The 21,890-nt window shown below is 34.4% G+C and overlaps 1 protein-coding gene across 1 annotated transcript in view; it reads left to right on the forward strand.

Moving 5' to 3' along the window:
• The window catches only part of LOC132700582 (glutamate receptor ionotropic, kainate 2-like), a 51,255-nt gene that overhangs the window by 21,031 nt on the left and 8,334 nt on the right, over nt 1-21,890 (forward strand). The window contains exons 8-11 of the mRNA XM_060667993.1: nt 3,026-3,242; nt 14,018-14,102; nt 14,175-14,313; nt 19,244-19,381. Coding sequence (XP_060523976.1) covers nt 3,026-3,242; nt 14,018-14,102; nt 14,175-14,313; nt 19,244-19,381 — 579 coding nt within the window. The remainder of the gene's footprint in view (nt 1-3,025; nt 3,243-14,017; nt 14,103-14,174; nt 14,314-19,243; nt 19,382-21,890) is intronic.

The following is a 21,890-nucleotide window of genomic DNA, read 5'->3' on the forward strand; positions in this document are numbered from 1 at the left end:
ATGTCTTGCATTTAGTATCCTTTTTGGATTGTCTCTTAACTGATTGATTGCCTCTGAAATCCTTTGTCGAAGTTCTACGACATTATCAAAATTAGTTCTATGCACTTGATTTTTTATGTGATATCTCTAAAAAAAAAGTTACAGCTAATTAAAATGTTATCAAGGAAAATTCATCCAAATATTAATTTTTTTTATCCTCACCTTTTCCAAAACTTGTACCAACACGTCCAAAAACTTTCAACAGTCCAAAATAAGATCATTTTTCTAAAAAACAAACAGTTTTGCTTAAAAATAAACGTTATTTACTTTGTTTCCTGGCCCCGGGACGCCATACTGAATTTCTCTTGACAATTCGTTGAGTCACCTAATTCTAACCTTACAACCACACTTCATCAACCAACCAAAACTAACCAATATATTTACAACGGTCAGATCATGCATCTCTTCATTGCCTGCCATTTTGAGTGAATCCGAATAAGTTTTTTTACTTGTTTTATAGAAACTTAGTTGTCACGCACGACACTGGTCTCGTCCATACATAACATTATTTTCAGGTACATTTTTTTGCGCTCATACTTGAACTGAATACGTCGTACAGGTTAGGGCGTACATGCGAACCTCATTAATCTTCCCTTATTTGCCTGCGGCCCTTTCAAATGGGGGAAAAAAGATAGGAAAAAAGATAAATTACACTGTATTGATAATATATGACTTCCGGTGGCAAGCGGCGGATTTCTTTTGTGCACTTCCGGAAGTATTATTAGCGCGGATTTTTTTTTCGTTCAATTACGGAGGCGTGGAAGCGGTTAGCGGGGAATATCGCTTTGAAAGGGTTGTCCTATTGTATTTACCTACGTAAAATGAGCCGCTAAATTGGCAAATAAGCTCCCACTGTACCGCATGTCAATTTTTCGATGGCTTTATGCTGACGAACAAATCAAAGAAGTTTCTTCATAACTCTGTGATATAAGGTACAACTTATAAAATGGAACTTTTTTCTTCTTTTTTTTTTTGTCAAAAAGTAAGCTTTAAAAAAATCGATGAAATCGAGGCCCCACGGGACCGCCCGTAGTAAGGATTGAAGGGGGGCCGAAAAAACATTTTTTTTGCCTCTCCGTTCTCTGTCGACTCTTCATAAAATCTTAATAATAACTTCGGAACTGCTGGAGCTAAGGTGCTTAATTTTTTTTCTTTTGGAACTAGGCACCTTAACCTATTAGAAACGGCCGCGATCTGACTTGTCCACTTTTTTGCGCTATTTTCATCTATCTCTTCGTACATCTCTACGAATCACGTTAAGTGTCCGAAAAGAATCATATCTCGACAACGATACAACAGATCGAAAAAAATCTTGAAATGTACAGGGTGCGCCCGAATTTGCAAAAAACAAAAAATCGGGTTAGTGGTAATTGACCATAAATAGAAGGCTGTGTTTCAATTGTAAAATTTAGCAGAAAAGTAAAAGTATACACTCACATTTTAAATCTAGATACAGGGGACAATCAAGAATCGACAAATTTTTATTGTAAAAATTTGAAATTTTTTTTTGGTTATTTTGGCTTCCGGAGAAAAATTATTTTCTCGAAAACTATTAACCCGATCTGCAAAATTCTTTATCCTAGAGACGCGAAAGGTCCGGTACACTAACTTTTATTTCAAGTATTTTTTCGTTTATATACAGGGTTTTTCAATTATGGACAAAAATAATGAAGACCCTGAAAATTGTTCTTTTCCATCAATCAAAATTCGTCAAAAATATGCCTAATGGTTTCGGGGCGCATCAAGATCTACAATTTTTGGGTTTACTGTTTTTAGCCTAAGATATTTAAAAAAATCCTTATGAAAATGAAAAAAAATATTTTCTCCAAAACTATCTCTCTTGGAAAAATTCATGAACCAGGAAACGTCGGAGATACAAGGCTATTATCTCTACTTCAAATGTTTCTTGAATTATATACAGAGTGTGTCGCTTATGGGCAAAAAATTAACAAATTAATTTAATGGCTTCAATCCGATTAAATCTGAATGGTTTTTTGCATAAAAACAGATGCCATCGTATGTAACGATCTTTAAAAAACACAAATTCTCAGATTCAAATTCAAAAACACAGCGTCAAATTAAATTTTAATTTAAAAATTTAAATATTAAAATTAATATTTTTAATATTTAATATTTTACATATTACACTGGAAGAAAAAAATTGTAGATACATGGCACTGCGAACGGATGATATCCCGGAATATAGTGTCATCATTATATATATATATATATATATATATATATATATATATATATATATATATATATATATATATATATATATATATGGATGAATGAAATGAATATGAATATGAATGAATGAAAATGAATATCAAGACGCATTTGATCAAAAAATTCGGGAAATCATCACATCCAGCAGAGTGTTTATTTTTAATCTTTTTAGTAAGTAAACTGTACTTTAAGAAAAGGCATTAAAAAAATAGTATAACATTTCGAAGTTCTGGAAAATCCGCTTTATTTTTTGGGATTTTTGGGCTATTTCCTCCCTAAAAAAATCGTTGTCATCATGTCTGGTATAACCCGAAGATTTTCTTTTTTTTTATTATTACTTTTTTATTATTATTTATTTTTTATTGCTTTTTTTATTATTATTTATTATTACCATTTAATACATATTGGAGAGTAACACTTTGGATTTAGTGCCAGTAGTTGAAAGTTTTTCTTTTGCTTAATTAAACTTCCTTGTTTTTTTATAAATAATGACTACTTTTATTATATTAGGAGTTTAAAAATGTGTATTTTTTGGGGGGAAATAAACACTACCTGTCATGGCAAATGATTTTTTCCCCCAACCTTGTTTGGTTGGGATAGAAACAATCTAAATATGACAATTAATTCTGCATAAAATACAGCAACTTCATACTTTTTTAGTAAGCTTTAGAGTAAACGAGATACGAGTGGTGTCGCAAAATGCAATGAAGCCAGAATTTTAGAAAAAAAATACCGTTCATCTCGATCATTCCAGACTGGGGGCCCCCTACTTGATGGCACGAGTCCCTGAAGAGGGTAAAATATTCTACGGCAATTCCCGCTTCGAGGGCTACTCGATGGACATAATGCAAGAAATTTGCAACGTGCTAAACTGCAGCTTCACTTTCGAGCTGGTTCCTGACGGCAAATACGGGAACTTCGACCCAGTGAAAAAGGAATGGAACGGATTGATAGGTCACCTTCTGGAGCGGGTACGTCGTAGATTGATTCCGTTCTTCTAGTCCTTATAAGTAGGTACAAAATTAGGCATGTAAGTCTTAGCAATCTGTAATATTTATAGCGCCCCACTTGAATAAAAAAATTAATAGATTTTTAAGAAAATTAATTTCCCTGTAATTCATTAAATATTAGAGCAAGCCTGTTAAAGAAATTTCCAAAAACAAAGAAAGAAACAAATGGAAGACTCATCTACAAACTGGTATAATAAACGAGACTCGGTCACAAGTCAAATACACAATAAAAGAGGAGAAGATAACATCAAATAAGAAGTGGATGACTAATGAAATATTGGCAATTATGGAGAAAAGAAGAGAAAATAAGAACGGAGATGAAGCAATTTACAGAGAAATAAACAGAAAAAATCGAAACAATGATTAGAAATACCGGAACTAGACCATCAACAACTTCTGGGATGAGAATGGAAGAACACTCAGCTCCCTAGAAGACCGTCATTGAAAGTATATATATATATATATATATGATGACACTATATTCCGGGATATCATCCGTTCGCTCGTTGAACTCCGACTGGAATCCTGCATCCGACTGGAATCCTGCAAATCCTGCATCCGACTGGAATCCTGCAGACGTTTCGCCAAAATCTCACTTGGCATCTTCAATGCTCGCGCTCCGAAAACACTTCGAACAGTGTTCGAAGTGTTTTCGGAGCGCGAGCATTGAAGATGCCAAGTGAGATTTTGGCGAAACGTCTGCAGGATTCCAGTCGGATGCAGGATTTGCAGGATTCCAGTCGGATGCAGGATTCCAGTCGGAGTTCAACGAGCGAACGGATGATATCCCGGAATATAGTGTCATCATATTTTTCCATCCGTGAATCAATACGTGAGAATATATATATATATATATATATATATATATATATATATATATATATATATATATATATATATATATGTTATATCCGGAAATCCTATTGTCCACATGGGTTAAATGCCACCGACCTGCAAGAGTGCAACGATTGCGAAAACGTCGTGTCAACGATATGTCGCAACATCCGCAGCCGTCGACCCCGTCAACGTCAGCATAAATTTATTATAAATACGAATTTCTGTTGTAAAACATTGTCTGATAACATTCTCTCATCGCGAGGTTATTATGTCCATTTTTAGTTGTATTTTAACGGTCTGATAACATTCTCTCATCACGAGGTTATTATGTCCATTTTTAGTTTGATTTTAACGGTCTAATAACATTCTCTCGTCACGAGGTTATTACGTCCAATTTCATTTTGATTTTTATTTTAATTTAAAATTAATAAATATATTTTTTTAAAAAGTTATTTTTGAAAAGTGAAATATAAAAATTGGCGCAGTCAGTAGGATCCGTTCACGTTGCTAGAACACGAGTATTCTAACTAGTGACGGCGGATTCCAATCCCTTAGACGGAAAGAAGAACCATCGCAGCCCAGTCGTGCCGGAACAAGGAACCTTCCATCACCGTTTCGAGAGGCAAGAATTCGGAGTAGGATCTGTTCACGTTGCTAGAACACGAGTATTCTAACTAGTGGCGGCAGATTCCGACCCCTAAATCTAGGGAACAACGAAGACAGCCCATCGTACCGGAACAAGGATAAACCCATCAACCGTCTCGAAAGGCAGCAATGAAAATAGTACTGTAAGTGTTAAGAATCGTTACGAATAATTTTATTTTTAATTTGCAACATTGTTGAATTTATTACGTTCGATTACCCAAGGTTGAAAAAAACCTATTTATTGAATTTCCCAACGTAGAATCGTTGCGCGATAATTATTTTGATTAAATTTTAATCTCCAAGTTTAACTTGGCAATATTTAAAACAAAAAATAATTGTGTTTGAACTTCTTATAAATTTATTTGCTTTTTCTTAAAACCTAAAATAATGGCAACTCAATCAGACGAACCTAGTACAATGCTGGAAGTTGAACCATATAAACTTTCGGAAATTTTCTGTATCGTACCTGAATTTGAGGGTGACCAAATCTTTTTAGGAAATTTTATAAACGCGTGTGATTGTGCTTATAATATGGCAACAACGCAACAAAAAATTCTTTTAGTGATTCACATTAAAAACAAGCTCCGCGGTAAAGCAGGTCAATTAATTAATTCTAGGAATCCTGATTCATATCTAGAAATAAAGAAACTATTAACTCTACACTTTGGTGATTCTAGAGATTTACCTTCCCTAATTCATGACCTTCAACGTCTTAAACAATTGCCCAATGAATCAGCATTAACATTTTTCAATCGTCTTCAAGTCCTAAATGCGAAAATGCATTCATGTGTTCAAAAATCCACCACATTAGGATCCAAAGAGCAAAAAGATGCTCAGATATCTTTAATTGAGACTATGACCCTTAATACACTTCTTACAGGCTTAGAACCTAGATTAGGTCAACTCATTCGTGCTAGTAATCCCACTTCACTTTTAGAAGCCCAAGCAAGGATTCGTCGAGAACTCCAACTCTCATATTTTGAAAATCAAAAATCTGTCAAATTAAATTCTCCTAAATCGCATTCTGCGAATATTCGAACCCCTCTTCAGCAACCCAAATGCACTTTGTGTAATAAAATTGGCCATACTTCAAATCAATGTAGAAGTACGCATCAGCATGTCAAACCAAATTTTTCGCAATATCCACAGCGACCTTCTAATTGGTTCCAACAAAGCAACATGAGCAACAACTCGAATCAAATACCGATGAAATCTTCAAACTCTTATCCTAAGCCACATTTTATGAATCCAAACCCGCAGCGAACTCATCATGTAAACTCAAACCCGATCTACATCGACGGTTATTCCGGAAATTCCCAGGAATTTTCACATGAAAATTACACTCTTCAAGAAGATAATGAACTTCAAAATCATTATTCTAACCATCCAGAAAACTGCGAACCAGAGCAGGATTTTCAAGAAAGCCCTTACGATATCCCACCAGACGAAATGTCTCCAGACCTGATTTTCGAAATCAATTCCCAAATTCAAACCCTGAATTTAGACAACATGAATCCCAATCTAAACTTTCCAGAACAGAACTTCTGTTAAACCCTCTTCTTACGGTAAATTCTAAAAATTTATACTATATTTTTGACGCTACGCAAAAATTCAAAATATTAATAGATACAGGCGCAGGTATTTCTATCTTTAAATATAAAACCGCTGAAAATTACAGAACACGAGTTAAGGAAAATATTACCATCCAAGGTATAACAAATCAAACACTTTTTATTAAAGAATCCACACTTATTCCATTCACCGATAACGACAAACATAAAGTATATCTTTACGATCTTGATATCGAATTTGACGGAATTCTCGGTTTAGATTTTCTTGATCGCTACCAATGTATAATCGATTTAAAGTCCAAAAAACTTATAACGAATTTCAAAACAATGCCTTTGCATAAAGTAGGACACGAATCTGTTCTTCCCAAAATTTGTAAAAAACCTGAACAAAATATTCAAAATCGAATTTCAATCGAACCTAGGACCGAAAGAATTTTCAAATTAAAATGTAGTTTAACAAACACAGACGCTATTCTCCACTCTCAAGAATGTGAAAAAGTTAGGTTACCTAATGCTTTAGTTAAAGTAAATAACAAAGGTGAATTTTTTACTACTGTTATTAACGCTAATGCAATCCCAAAAACTATAGATTTTTCAAATTTATCTATCGAACCTTTTAATACAAATCCTAACGAAAAAGAAGTAAATAATATTTTCAATTTAAATCCTCAACCTGTTGATAGGCGCGGTATAATTCAATCCCAGTTACGCACCGATCATTTAAATGAAGAAGAAAAAGAATTAATAACACAATTATGTCTTGATTTTTCTGATATATTCTATTTAGAAGGAGATCATTTAAGTTTTACTAATGAAATTAAACATACTATTGAAACGAACAACGCCAGACCGATTTTTACCAAATCATATAGGTACCCACATGTCCACAAACAAGAAGTAAAGTCACAAATCAACAAAATGCTCGAACAAGGAATCATTCGACCTTCCACTTCTCCATGGTCTTCCCCTGTTTGGGTTGTCCCAAAAAAATTAGACGCTTCTATGAAACAAAAATGGCGCGTAGTCATCGACTATCGCAAACTAAATGAAGTCTCTGTCGACGATAAATACCCTCTTCCCAATATTTCCGATCTCTTAGACCAGTTAGGCAGATGTCAATATTTCACTACTTTGGACCTAGCCTCTGGGTTTCACCAAATTGAAATTGATCCCAAGGACGTTGCTAAAACTGCATTTTCAGTTGAAAATGGTCATTTTGAATTTCTCCGTTTACCCTTCGGACTAAAAAATTCTCCATCCACTTTCCAACGTGTCATGGACAACATTCTCTTAGGTCTTCAAAACGAACGATGTCTCGTTTACATGGACGATATTATCGTTTATTCCGCTACCATACACGAACATATACAAAGGTTAACTGATGTCTTCAAACGCCTTCGTGGTGCAAACCTCAAACTCCAACCTGACAAGTGTGAATTTCTTCGAAAGGAAGTAGCTTATTTAGGGCATCTCGTGACCCCAGATGGAGTCAAACCCAACCCTGAGAAAATAGACGCTATTCAAAAAATTTCAGAACCAAAATCACCAAAAGACATTAAATCCTTCCTTGGTTTAGCCGGTTACTACCGACGTTTTATTCCCAATTTCGCTAAGATCTCAAAACCTTTAACTAGACTTCTCCAAAAAGACACACCCTTCATATTCAATTCAGAATGCAAAAATTCATTTAATGAGCTTAAAAACGCTCTAATACGTGACCCAATACTCATTTATCCAAATTTCGAGGAAACTTTTGTCCTAACCACCGATGCCAGTGCATTTGCCATTGGTGCAGTTCTTTCACAAGGTCCCATTGGAAAAGACCTTCCCATAGCATATGCCTCTAGAACTCTATGTAGTGCAGAGACGAAATATTCAACTATAGGACGGCAACTTCTCGCCATAGTATGGGCAGTTAAATACTTCCGCCCTTATCTGTTCGGAAGAAAATTTACTCTCGTTACTGATCATCGTCCTTTAACTTGGCTATTTTCGATAAATGATCCTGGTAGTCGTTTAGCTCGATGGCGTCTTAAGCTTGAAGAATACGACTATACCATTGTGTATAAGCCCGGTAAATTAAATAAAAACGCAGACGCTTTATCCCGTGTTAAAATTAACCATATTCAAGATTGTGTCGATCTCCAAAAGAAAATTTTTATCCTTGCATCTAATAACGATGACATTCACAACCGACCATCCACAAGTAAAGAAGAAATCGTTCACGATGACAATTCTAATAATTCAGATATCGAAGACGACACAGCGGAAGTTACAGAAGAATACAACAACTTCGCATACCTTCACAAAACCACATCCCTTATAGACTATTCCAAAATAGAAACCTCTAATTCGCAACTTCTCGACAAAAACCACAAAGATATTGTCACTTTCTTTTGGCAATCAAAACTTGATGATTTGCACAACAAAATAATGGACGATATTTTTGAAGAAGATATAAATTTTACGTTTAATAAAATTAACATTTTTTCTAGCAAAACCGTCAAAGGCAGGAAATATTATATAATCCCTCTTCCGTATGACAATGAAACTGTAGTTCAACATTTATTCTATATTTTATTCACAGCTAAAAATGACTTTGATCTTTCAAAACTGTATTGTATTGAAAATAATTTACAACTTCCAATATTAGAAGTATTCTCCTTTATATTTTCCGAAAAGGATATAAAACTAAGAATCTGCCAAGATATAGTTCGAACTCCCGATCAAGATGAAATCCCTATCATTTTAGACCAATACCATTCAGGAAAAAATAATTTACATCGCGGAATCAACGAAACAGTTAAGCGCATAAAGCAAAAATACAATTGGCCAACCTTGACCAAAGATGTCGAAAACTATATTAGAAAGTGCGAAATATGTCAAAAAGTCAAGATCTATCGTAAAAACCTCAACACACCATTAGTTATCACAGAAACTCCTAAAACTCCTTTTGAGCGCATTAACATCGATATTTTCGAATTCCCAGTTCGTAATTACGCCCTTACCATAAGAGACGAACTCACAAAATTCACCCAGGCATATCCAATAAAAGACAAAAAAGCTTCTACAATCGTTACTACCCTTCTTCTCTACTTCCAACATTTTGGAACTCCTCTTAGAATACATTGTGACCATGGCCGGGAATTTGATAACTCCCTCGTCAAAGATCTTTGTCTTTTGTACGATATAAAGTTAACTTTCTCCAGCGTTAGCCACCCACAATCTAATGGATCACTAGAAAGATTCCATGCCACGCTCACAGAAATGATCCGAGCTCATAAAGCCGAAAATCCAAAAGAACACCCCTTTCATGCTCTTCCATACGCAATAATCTGCTACAACAACACAAAGAATAAAACGCATGGTTTTTCCCCTTATGAACTAATATTTGGGCACACTTCTAGTAGGCCTCCAGAAATTCTGTATAATGAAGAACAACTCATCACCAAATATATCCGAGACCTAAATAATCGCATGCAGCATTATTACAGAGTCGCGCGTACCCGCACTGATCAACAAAAACAAAAATCCAAAGTAAGATTTGATCAAGCAATATCTAGAAATATGACTAAATATAATGTAGGAGATAAAGTTTATGTTAAGGAAACTCAAATTAACGATAAAGCTCAGAATAAATTTAACGGTCCGTATGAAATTCTTGAAGTATTTGAAACTTCAGCCACTGTCAAAAATTTAGCTACCGAACAAGTTTCAAAATTTAATTTTGACAAGTTTAAACCTTATTACGATTAAATTAAATTTCTTTCAAGATCTTGGGACTGATCTCTACGGTCGCACCCCAAATCCTCATTACTCCAGTAAATAATACAGTAGGCATCTTATACCATGAAGAAAGTAGTCTAAAAGTATCCAACAACAAATGGAAGCTGCTAGTTTATAAAAAAAAAAACTAAAACCTCTGCGAGAAACCATACGACATAATAACAAAATACTTTCCTCTCTCACAAAAAATGTTAGACGATTCTTTTCCTCGTACGACAGCCTTAAAAACAAGTATCCAAACTCATTTTAGTCTTCTAACTATAATTGCTGACTCAGTCGAAGAGAAATTTTCAGAAATTACTATCAACACTGAAAATTTTAATTTTAGAACTAAACGCGGTTTAATTAACGGTGTAAGAACTATTTTTAAATTAATTACCGGAAACCTAGACTCTACAGACGGCGAATACTTTAATGAATGTATAAATAAATTAACAAAATCTTTAATTCTACAATTTAAACTCTCCGAATCGACGAAGAAACTTTTAATCAAGATCTAACTCAAATTTAAAAATCTCTCTATGATATTTCGGACACCGTAGCATTTTACGAATGTCAAATTAAAACACTTAATCTTTGCGAAAGCTTTACGGAAGGTTATGTATACCTAGAGTCTTACCTCAGCGATATATTAAACGCAATCACGTTCACACGAATCAAAGTTTTACATTGCTCTATTATTTACCCACGAGATTTAGTCATTTCTCTTCAGGAAATTTCAAAATCCTTGACAAAAAAAAAAATAATTTATCACTACCACCCTATACTTCGAGCATTGCAAGGTACGTAGATATTATGGAGCTAGAAGCATTTCAAACTGAAAATAAAATTGTTTTTGTATCAAGAATTCCCTTAATAGAACCTAAAATATACACATTGCATCGTGTTTTACCTATTCCAATTTTGGACAATCGAACACGTTTATTTCATATAATTGCAACAATAATAAAATATTTTGCGCGTGATGACGATTCTTTACTCTATGTAATACCTGAAGATCTAAAAAGCTGCAAACAAATTCGAGTGCATTTATTGGAAGCTCCAGAGTACGAGCTAAACACTGTGTCGAAGAATATAAGAACGTGACCTACAAGAGCCACGCCGTTAAGATTCCATATGATTGCTGTTCTCAAATTCCAGTTTCAACCCCCAGAGTTGAAACCCCTGAAACTAATACTTTGCTGTTTCATTTGCAAATGCCGGAGAAAGAAACCGACAATACTCAGCATCGCCGATGGTAACGATCCCCAACAACCTCCGAAGCCAAGTCGAAGACCCCTGCTCCCGATGCAACTCAAATCACTAACTCCGAAAAGACGGACTAGCATCCACCCAGAAGTAACTGACCGAGAAGCTACGCTTTAATTAGTCTACGAAAAGCTGCAGCTAGGCTCCACCTTTTCACTTAATGGGGGAGCTGTTATATCCGGAAATCCTATTGTCCACATGGGTTAAATGCCACCGACCTGCAAGAGTGCAACGATTGCGAAAACGTCGTGTCAACGATATGTCGCAACATCCGCAGCCGTCGACCCCGTCAACGTCAGCATAAATTTATTATAAATACGAATTTCTGTTGTAAAACATTGTCTGATAACATTCTCTCATCGCGAGGTTATTATGTCCATTTTTAGTTGTATTTTAACGGTCTGATAACATTCTCTCATCACGAGGTTATTATGTCCATTTTTAGTTTGATTTTAACGGTCTAATAACATTCTCTCGTCACGAGGTTATTACGTCCAATTTCATTTTGATTTTTATTTTAATTTAAAATTAATAAATATATTTTTTTAAAAAGTTATTTTTGAAAAGTGAAATATAAAATATATATATATATATATATATATATATATATATATATATATATATATATATATATATATATATATATATATATATATATATATATATATATTCTCACGTATTGATTCACGGATGGAAAAATATGATGACACTATATTCCGGGATATCATCCGTTCGCTCGTTGAACTCCGACTGGAATCCTGCATCCGACTGGAATCCTGCAAATCCTGCATCCGACTGGAATCCTGCAGACGTTTCGCCAAAATCTCACTTGGCATCCTCAATGCTCGCGCTCCGAGTGTTCGAAGTGTTTTCGGAGCGCGAGCATTGAGGATGCCAAGTGAGATTTTGGCGAAACGTCTGCAGGATTCCAGTCGGATGCAGGATTTGCAGGATTCCAGTCGGATGCAGGATTCCAGTCGGAGTTCAACGAGCGAACGGATGATATCCCGGAATATAGTGTCATCATATATATATATATATATATATATATATATAATGTCCAGTCCTGTAGCGTCCTACGTCTTCTGCTTCCCAGTTTCCATTCATTTCGATCTTCCCAGTCTCCTTTCTGACATTGCTGGGTGTATTCCGTTTAGCTTAGGTCTTTCCTTCTTTCTGTGGGTGTCCATTTTAGAATTTGCTTTGGTAATCTTTCTTCACCTATTCTCTCTGCGTGGCGATTTTACTTTTTTTTTTAACTTTAAGTCATTTTACAAGCTAAAGATGGCAGCATTTTGGTTGACCTTGTAAGTGGCATCAAAGTTAGTACTAACTGGTCTGTTTCAGCTGTAACACCTGTATTTGTGTATTACTCAGTCACAAAATGGCACGAGGACAGTATAAATATTCGATCCATTTTGTTTTATTTTATTTGATTTGAATTCTTTAAAGTTTGAAGTAAAAAATCGGTAATCAGGATCAAAATTGGGTAAGCGTCGATTTGGTGAAATTGCTGATTTTTTTTATACTGATCTTCCTTCCCCCTTACCTGTGCCACATGCCTGTGCCATCACGTTCAGATAGCTCTCAAGTTGAAGCGTCACAAAAGTGAAATGCTAAAGTTCGAGGCTTGAACTTATACAAGATTAAAACGGAAATTCTATTTTCACTACTAAAGCAATGGAAGCATCTGCTGACTGGTGGCTTTTTGTCGATAGCTCTTCAAAAATTTTAGAAGCAGTCCTGCTCCACAACGACAATGATGAGGTCTAGTCTTGCTCTAGCAAATTCTGTATAGTTGAACGAAAGCTATGACAGCTTGGAAGTAATGCTAGAAAAATTGAAATGCACAGAATACGAATGACCAGTGAGGGGGATTTTAAAATGGTGGGCTTTCTGATTGGAATGCAAGGTGGATATACTAAATACCCCTGGAATGGAAATGGAAATGGAAGAAATAGGGCTTAATGAAGTAAAAAGCTCTGAATTTTTTCCGAAGTTATTGGCACCTAATGTTATTTTCATTGAAGCACAAATAAAAAAATTAATGAAAAATAATGATTTCACAAAGCTTTTTGGTGCTTGTGAAAAACGAGAATATAATGAAAAAATATGATGGAAGATAACATCTGGGGTTCAGTTCGCGAGAGCATTTCCAAAATACAAGAAATATTCATTTTTATACACTTTTTCTTACCAAAAATTAACTATTGAAAAACCGTAAAGTTTATTGATTTTTGCAGGAAAAAACAAAAATTCCTCTAGTTTCTAGAAAATTTATATTATTTATTTACATTAATTCAAATTCCTGGTTCTCATTGTAAGAAAAACTAACATGTAGGACTCATAACAAAAACAGATGTTACATATATGCTATTAAAAGTAGTAAAACAGGACTCTACGAAATCCCAACATAACTAATAAAACTTATCGATAAAGACTACATCGCCATTTCAGTAGATTTATTAAATCGACGTTCGTTACCTTGCCAAAAGTAAATCACCCAAAGCGTTGTGTTCGGAAATGTGATATGGCACTGACAAGCACCCATTTCGGTATTAGAAAGATGTATATTTAGGATTCATCGATTACCGAAAAGCCTTTGACAAAGTACGTCAAGTACGTCAAAAGTTGTTTTTTTCCTCCCAGAAAGCTGACTTGGCCATCTGCGACCTGACCATCACCTACGAGAGACGAAGGGCCGTCGATTTTACGATGCCTTTCATGACCCTAGGTGAGGAAAAATGCACTAGAATTTTGGACTTCGGCGCATCCACCGAGATGTCATGGCAGGCATTTTTTTCAGGCATCAGTGTTCTTTACGCTAGGGCGGTCAAGGAACCTCCTGAACTGCTATCGTTCAGCCATCCCTTGTCCTTAGACGTGTGGTTATACATGGCAACCGCCTACCTTGTGGTTTCCATGATCATTTTCCTGGTTGCCAGGTAAGCTTTTGTTATTTTTCTTAAAGGACGACTTCCCATGCAAACATTTGCAAATAACGAAGCAGCGGTGGTAGAAATTGCTATAAAAAATATTGCAGAGTTTGTGACAGCAGTTTTCACTATTCCTCGGACCATAAGCAACCAATGTTCCTGGAAAGCCCGATAGAGGGCGCGATTTCTATATTTGTAATTCGGCGTCGGGTCTCGTTTAAAAGAACTGTGGTTTATTTAATATGGACTATGTTATGGTCCATAAAGTTTGCTTAGGAAGAAAAAGAAGAAGAATGACTTGTTCTAGGTTCTGTATTCCGTAGCAGTTCTGAAAGACAAGATGTTTGCAAAAATATCAACACTAAAAAAAGTCTCTCTAACACCTTCTTTTGAAACATAATGTTTTTCCAGATACCCGGTATATAATATGTTAAGAAAATGATTAACTTTGTTTAGGTTTCCTCTAATAAGCTATATTTTACTTTGTAAAAATGACAATGAGTGTTTGACGCTAGGGGGCGCTGCTTATCAATTTTTAACTTTCAAATATGAAGTTTTGTGTGATGAGAACGCAACATTAGAACATTGGCGAAAATCTTATCTTCTTTTTGAAACTTGTTTGTCAAAACCCCGGTACAAAATATGTCCTATACTATGGGCCATAAGGTTAGGTTCTTAAAACATTCATTCATTAAAACATTCCAAATAGAGTTCTCTATATTTTACCTAGTAGTAAAGACAATAGGCGTTTGACGATGGACGCTAGAGGGCGCTGTCTAGCAACTTTTAAAGGCAACGTAAAATTTTCTCTGCTAGGAATAAAAACTTTTAAATTTGGTATTTGCAAGAATAACAACCCTAGGAATTCTATTGGTCATAGGGTCAGGTTAAGAAGAATATGAATTACTTTGTTCTGGGTTCTGTATTCTCTGGAAGTTCCGAAACGTTCTAAAACGAGCACTCTATATTTTAACTCGTAAAAAAGGCAAGGCACTTGACGCTAGGGGGCGCTGTATAGCTACTTTTAAGAGCGACATTGTGTGATGGGAATAAAAGCTTATAAATTTGGCGAAACCCGTATATCGAAATCTTTTTTCAAACTGCAACAATATTAACTCTGTAAATAAGCTCCTAAATACTTTGTTTTTGAAACAAGACACCAGGTACATATGATGATTTTGTTTTGGTTTCTGTATTCTGTGATAGTTCCGAATGACAAGTTGTCCATGTTTGCGTTTGAAATGTTGTGCGAATTGTCGAATACGCTATATCGATCTGTTTTTTTTCAAACTAAGGGTATTATCAAAAATACTGTCACTAAGAATAACTTTTTAACAATCTTATTTTTACGCCCGGTACATAATCGCCAAGTTATCGAACACGCCGTACCTATAAAAGTCCGACATCTTGGGTCGAGCGTTAAGTAAGTTGCGAACAACGACGGCTTAAGTTCAAAGTTCGGCGGCACTTCGGAGTTCTCGAAACAAAGTTGCACGGGAAACTTTGTTACGTATTTTAACTAATGTCGGACGAGGACGAAATCAACAAGCGGGAACTTCGTCGCGGTTCTGCTACACGCTCTATCGACTCTTTAATGTAAGCAAAATTTCTCGCGTTTTGAGGCCCGAAAAGTTTGCCGAGGAAGCGAGCTGTCCTCTGTTTATTAATCATTATTGAATTGCAGTTTTAGCTGTATTACATAGGCCTAGTATGGTCCCTATAATGATAAAATGCCTAAAGTTGTGCCAATTATCCCAATAGTTTCCAACAAAATATGTATTCTGAACTATCTTATTATTTTGAGTAAAATAATTAGATAAATCCACCAACTAGGCACTATTACGAATAGTCGCTGGTATAGTTGAGGGCTTTCGGGGGGGTGAGCATAGCATTTTAACGCCGTGTGACCTCCCCAAGACCTTTGACTATGTCAGTCATTCAATTTTAATGGAAAAACTGGAATTTTATTGTTTGGAACGAATTGCCCTAGAGGTATTACCCTCTTATTTCCCTAACAGAAAGCAAGCAGTTTTTTGCAATAAGAAAATGTCAGGTTTACGAAATGTAATGCACATTTTGACAAATGCGTTGATACTTTTTCACTGGGTTCTCCTATATATGTAATGTAGTATTAGGTTTCTGATAATTAGAGTTTACTGTTGTCTGGATTTACTTTTTTATTTATAAGTTTATCGATAATTGAGGGATTGTAGCCTTGTGTTGAGTGCAATCTGTTGAGAGTTGCGTATTAAGAAGTATGTGTATAAAAGAGTGTAAACATCATATGCCCATTAGACCAGTCGTGTCTCAAGTAACAGGTCTAGCAGTTAAACTCCCAACAAAATTAGAAAATATTTTAAAGTTCTACACGGGTTTTAAACTAAAATTTGCAATAAAAAATTCTTTTGAATTAATCAACAAAGTTAAAGATATCAAAATCCCTTCTAACGCACCGCTATTGCCTTTTGATGTAAAAAACTTATTTCCCAGTATTCCACCTATGGATGTGATAGATTTAGTAGATTTCACCCTAACTAGGACACAGGTTAACCTATTGCTGAAACAAGATTTATTAGATTGCTTAATAGCATCTTTAGACCAAAATTATTTTGAACTTAATGGACAGATTTACATCTCTAAGGAAGGTTTGATTATTAGTCCTTTGTTAGCCGAGATTTTTATGGATAATTTCGAAAATATCGTACTAGAACATCCTTTAAGTAAAAGTTTTCCATGGTGGTATATGTATGATGTCTTTGCTTGGTTTGTTGGAACGGACAGACAATTGAATTCTTTTTTAAATTACTTAATCGTATAAAATTCACTATCGAGATTGAACATGATAGCTCTATTAATTTTTTAGACTTAACTATTTCGAAAATGCAAAACAAATTAGATTTTTCCATTTATCATAGACCTTCACACACTGACACTGTCATACATAACAGCTCAAATCACCCTTATACACACATTGCTGCATTTCACTCTTTTATACACAGACTTCTTAATACGCCACTCTCAACAGAAAATTACAACAAAAAACTTAATATCATTAAACAAATTGCACTCAACATCGGCTACAATCCGTCCATTATCGATAAAATTATAAATAAAAAACAAATCCAGACAACAGTAAACTCTATTTATCCGAAACCTAATACAGAACACGGACAATTTAAACCCCAGTGAAAAAGTTTCAAAACATTTGTCAAAATGTGGTTTAAAAATAGCTTTCAGAACTAACAACACACTAGGAATTTTTTTTTTAAAAAACAGTAAGACGAAATGTCCAAAATCTCAAAAATCAGGTGTCTACAGGTTGAAATGCCGATCTTGTCCTAAAATTTATATTGGACAAACAGAGGAAAGAAGGAGAAACGCATTAAAGAGCGTTTAAAAACAATAGTCTAGATTGTAATTATGCTACACAGTTAAACACAAAAAAAAACACATTTTTGACGACACTTTTGATATTTTACATACAGCCACAAAAAGTAGAAAATTAAATTTATTGGACTAACAAAATGAGACATTCAAATGTATTGCTTAATGATCAATTAGATTTAAATACCTCTCCTTTATTGAACTTAAATTCTCGCAATAACCTTAATTATGATTTTATTGTCATTTTTCGGTATATATAGTAGCAGGTAGTTTGTGAATATTACATTTGATAAAGACACGTTCCTATTTATTTTGATGGATGATACGCTTTCTTGGAAGGACCATATTACTTATTTAGGAAAACGCCTCTCAAGTGTCAACTTTTTGTTATAACGATTGAAAAAGTTTTGCTCTTTTTCATTTAATTTTATCATATGCTGTTATACTGTGGGGACACTCAATAGATTCCATAAAAATTTCACGTATGCATAAAAGGACGATCAGAATTATATCCAACGCAGGATATAGAGACCATCGTCAACCGCTGTTTCATAATGTTGGATTTATGCCACTGCCATCGGTATACATCACACGGTATTAGAAATTCAAAACTCAAAAAATATGTTTTCAGTTCACTCGGATAATCACACTTCCTCCTCAAATTTGCCTCGAACTAGAAAGTTTAAATACACTAAAAGCATGAAAAGTTCTATTGACCTAAGTTTATATAACTTAATTCCAAATAAAGTCACAAACTTGGTATTTGCAAATTTTAAAACCGAAATATAATCATTTTTTTTTGGAGCATTGTTTTTACTCTGGTTGTGTTCGGTACCTTCCTTTTTTTTCTTTTTTATTCCTGTTTGTTTTTATGTGTTATGTATTACGTCGTTATACCTATTATTATTGTAGACTTTATCTAATCGTATGTGTATGTATATAAAGTGTAAATAAAGGCTACTCACTTGAAACTGTATTGGAAGGGTCGGCCGCTTTAGCACTTACATTGGTATGAAGTTTAGGCCCGACAAATGCAGGATTAACCGAAACACTAGCGGCATCTTTTTTCGAATTTTTCATGTAATACCTTTGACGTTGACAATACAATATCAGACCACAGATTAATTTTATGTTCGATAAGCTCTGTCAAGTTTTAACATGTATTTTCCTAAAAATTCACAAAATTTGTAAGTGCAAATCACTCTTTTTTCAAAAATCAAATAAAAAAACTGTAAAATAAACGCTTATTTTTCTGCTTATTTAAAGTTTTGCTAACAGATAGACCCTGTTGTTTCCGTAATTGTTCAAATAAACCGAAAATCAGTAACCGACTAACCAAAATTATGATCATGTTATCATTATAATAATACCGATAAAAAAATACAGTGTAAGACTATATATTTATTTGTTTTCATGCTTTCCTACTGAAGAAGATAGGTGATCATATGCATTTAATCACACAGAAGGAACCACACTGTCTTTACAATTCCAGAGATAAGGTCATGGTACGAACTTTTTGGTTTTGTTAGTTACTATTAGATGGGTCTTGTTTCAGGATCAACCCCAACGATTGGGAGAATCCCCACCCGTGCGACCCGCGTCCCACAGAGCTGGAGAACATCTGGACGATCAGGAACTGCTTCTGGCTGACGCTGGGCTCCATCATGCAGCAAGGCTGCGACCTCTTGCCCAAGTGAGCCTCAAATAAGTTTTTCTACTCCCGTCTGTATATCGCTTAATTACACACCGATCTAAGCAAACAACATAACGTTTTAAATTTGTGTTTATTCCGTTGTTTATATGACATATCGAATAATACATATCTCTCTGTTTAACGTGCACAGTTAAACAGAGACAACAATAGCAGAACCGATCGGAACGATAAACGAGTAGGTTTAATGGTAAATATGTTATTTGAATAATACGAAATTTAGTAGTCTGATGATCTGTTATTATTTTCAATTTGTTAAGCACCCCAGCCAAATAAATCATAATAATAAATTACGTTTATTGTTGTATATTGTTATATACAGATATACAGTAAAGAGGCGAAGTCTAGCAAAAGCTACTCCACTTAAATTCTTAAATGTTTAAATTGAAAACTAAATAGGAAGTTATAAACACATTGATATATTAAATATAGTGTAATGTAATAGTAATATGGAACAATATAAAATTACTAAAAGTAAAAATAAAAAGAATAACATACTTTACATTACATTAAAAACATTTTACTGAATCGGGTGCAATATTAAAAATTACAACAGCTTTTTCGGCGTCGGTTTTTGCTTAGTCGAAATTGCTGACGTTTCGCCAATCATCCTGTTGGCTTCTTCAGAGGTTGACTGAAACTGGCTCGTATGGATGTAAAGCATTACAGTAGCCTGTACAGTTTCTTTGAAAAATTAATTACAACAGCGTTATAAAAACAAAGCACTGTGGAGAAAGGTAAACGATATCTTGGAATAAAAAGTTTGTAGGGTTGCCTTAAAGCTACCGATTGAACATTAAGAAACTGTAACTGAGCTCGTAAGTGATCGAAAGGATCGAGCTAAAAGTTTCCGTAAACTGAAATTAAGGCGCAAAACCAAATAAAACTTTTTCACCAACACCACGAATCTAAGTCTACAACCAAATAAAATACCAAGGTTCTTATTACAATTCATAATTTTCAAACGTTCACCGCTAATTAATAAATACATTTGAGATACTTGTTGAATGTTTAGGAGAAAAGAGCAATGCACTGCATTTTTTCACATTAAGTTGAAGATTATGCTTAGAAAAATATAGAAATAAGTTATGCAAATCCAAATTGATATAAATTGAAGCAATATGAAATAATTTAGGATCGAAGAAGTAAAATAGCTGAGTGTCATCCGAAAATGAATCCAAATTCAAATATTCGATGGATGTACAAATATCAGAATTATAAATTAAGAATAATATGGGTCCGAGAACAGAACCTTGCGGTACACCTGATGAAATAGGGAGAAAGTCAGAACTTACGTTGTCAATGGTAACTCTCTGATATCTGTTAACTAAGTAGTTTTCAAAAAATCGAATCGAAACATCATCGAAGTCGTCGTAACTCAATTCGGCGCACATAAGTTTATCGTCAAGCCGATCAAAGGCTTTAGAGCAATCTAAAGATATAAGCGCAGTCGCAAGATCATTATTTAAAGAATTAAGAATGCGATGTTTAAAAGTAGACTCATAGGACTAAAACTGTTACGAAATCCAGATTGACTGTTAGTGCCAATATGATTGGAAATAACATCATCATAAATTTGTGCATTTATGACTTTCTTAATATGGAGGGTCATCTGAAGCATTCTAGCAGGTAAAGTCTGTTCATAGATATAAGAAAGTGACAAACGAAAGGAAAGAGCCGGGCAAGCTGTAAGAATGAAATATGGCCGAACAGGTCCGTACTTTGCTTAGAATTTAATTATTTGGGGTTTTGTTAGGAAAGATGCTAAACAATATTTATTTATGTATTTATGTTTAAATCTAAAATAAAATTACAAATTATTTTTATTACCTACTTAAATTACTTAAAATTGTTCACATAATATATCAGTATCACTATCGTTATCATCGCCTGTTCTAATTATTATTTGTTCTATATTATTTGCAATATGGATATACGATTGTTCTGCTTTTTCTATATGTTTAACGGAATTTAAAAACTTCGGTTTCTATAAGTTTGAGGACATTGGAGTCAACACGTGGAAAAACATTGTTACGACGAATGGCAGATTTCAGTTGGTGCCAAACATGTTCAATGGGATTAAATATACAGTGGTTAGGTGGAAGCCTTAAAACTGTATGCCCTAGATTTTTTGAATAATTATCACAGACGTATTCCTTTTGTAGGTTCAAGCTTTGTAGAACCTCAATTAATTGCTTTTTGGTATAATCTTCGTGAAAATAAATGTCGTTATTATACATGTAGTTTTGGATTGTTGCTTTTGTGTCACATGAGGAAGAGGTTTTAGTCGACTTTCTACTGTGATGCATTGTCAATTACAATTACGCTATTAGGAGGAATGTTTGGAACTAGTTTGTTTTTAAACCAACTTTGAAATAAATCAGCGGTGATGTCTTTATGGTAATTAAGAGAAGAATCTTTAATATTTTAAATAAATATAAATAACGCTTTTCCGGGGTATCATACGTGTCGAACCAACTTAAACTAAGTA

The sequence above is a fragment of the Cylas formicarius genome, unplaced genomic scaffold (assembly GCF_029955315.1).
Source record: "Cylas formicarius isolate icCylForm1 unplaced genomic scaffold, icCylForm1.1 PGA_scaffold_4__25_contigs__length_36172078, whole genome shotgun sequence".
NCBI lineage: Eukaryota > Metazoa > Arthropoda > Insecta > Coleoptera > Brentidae > Cylas > Cylas formicarius.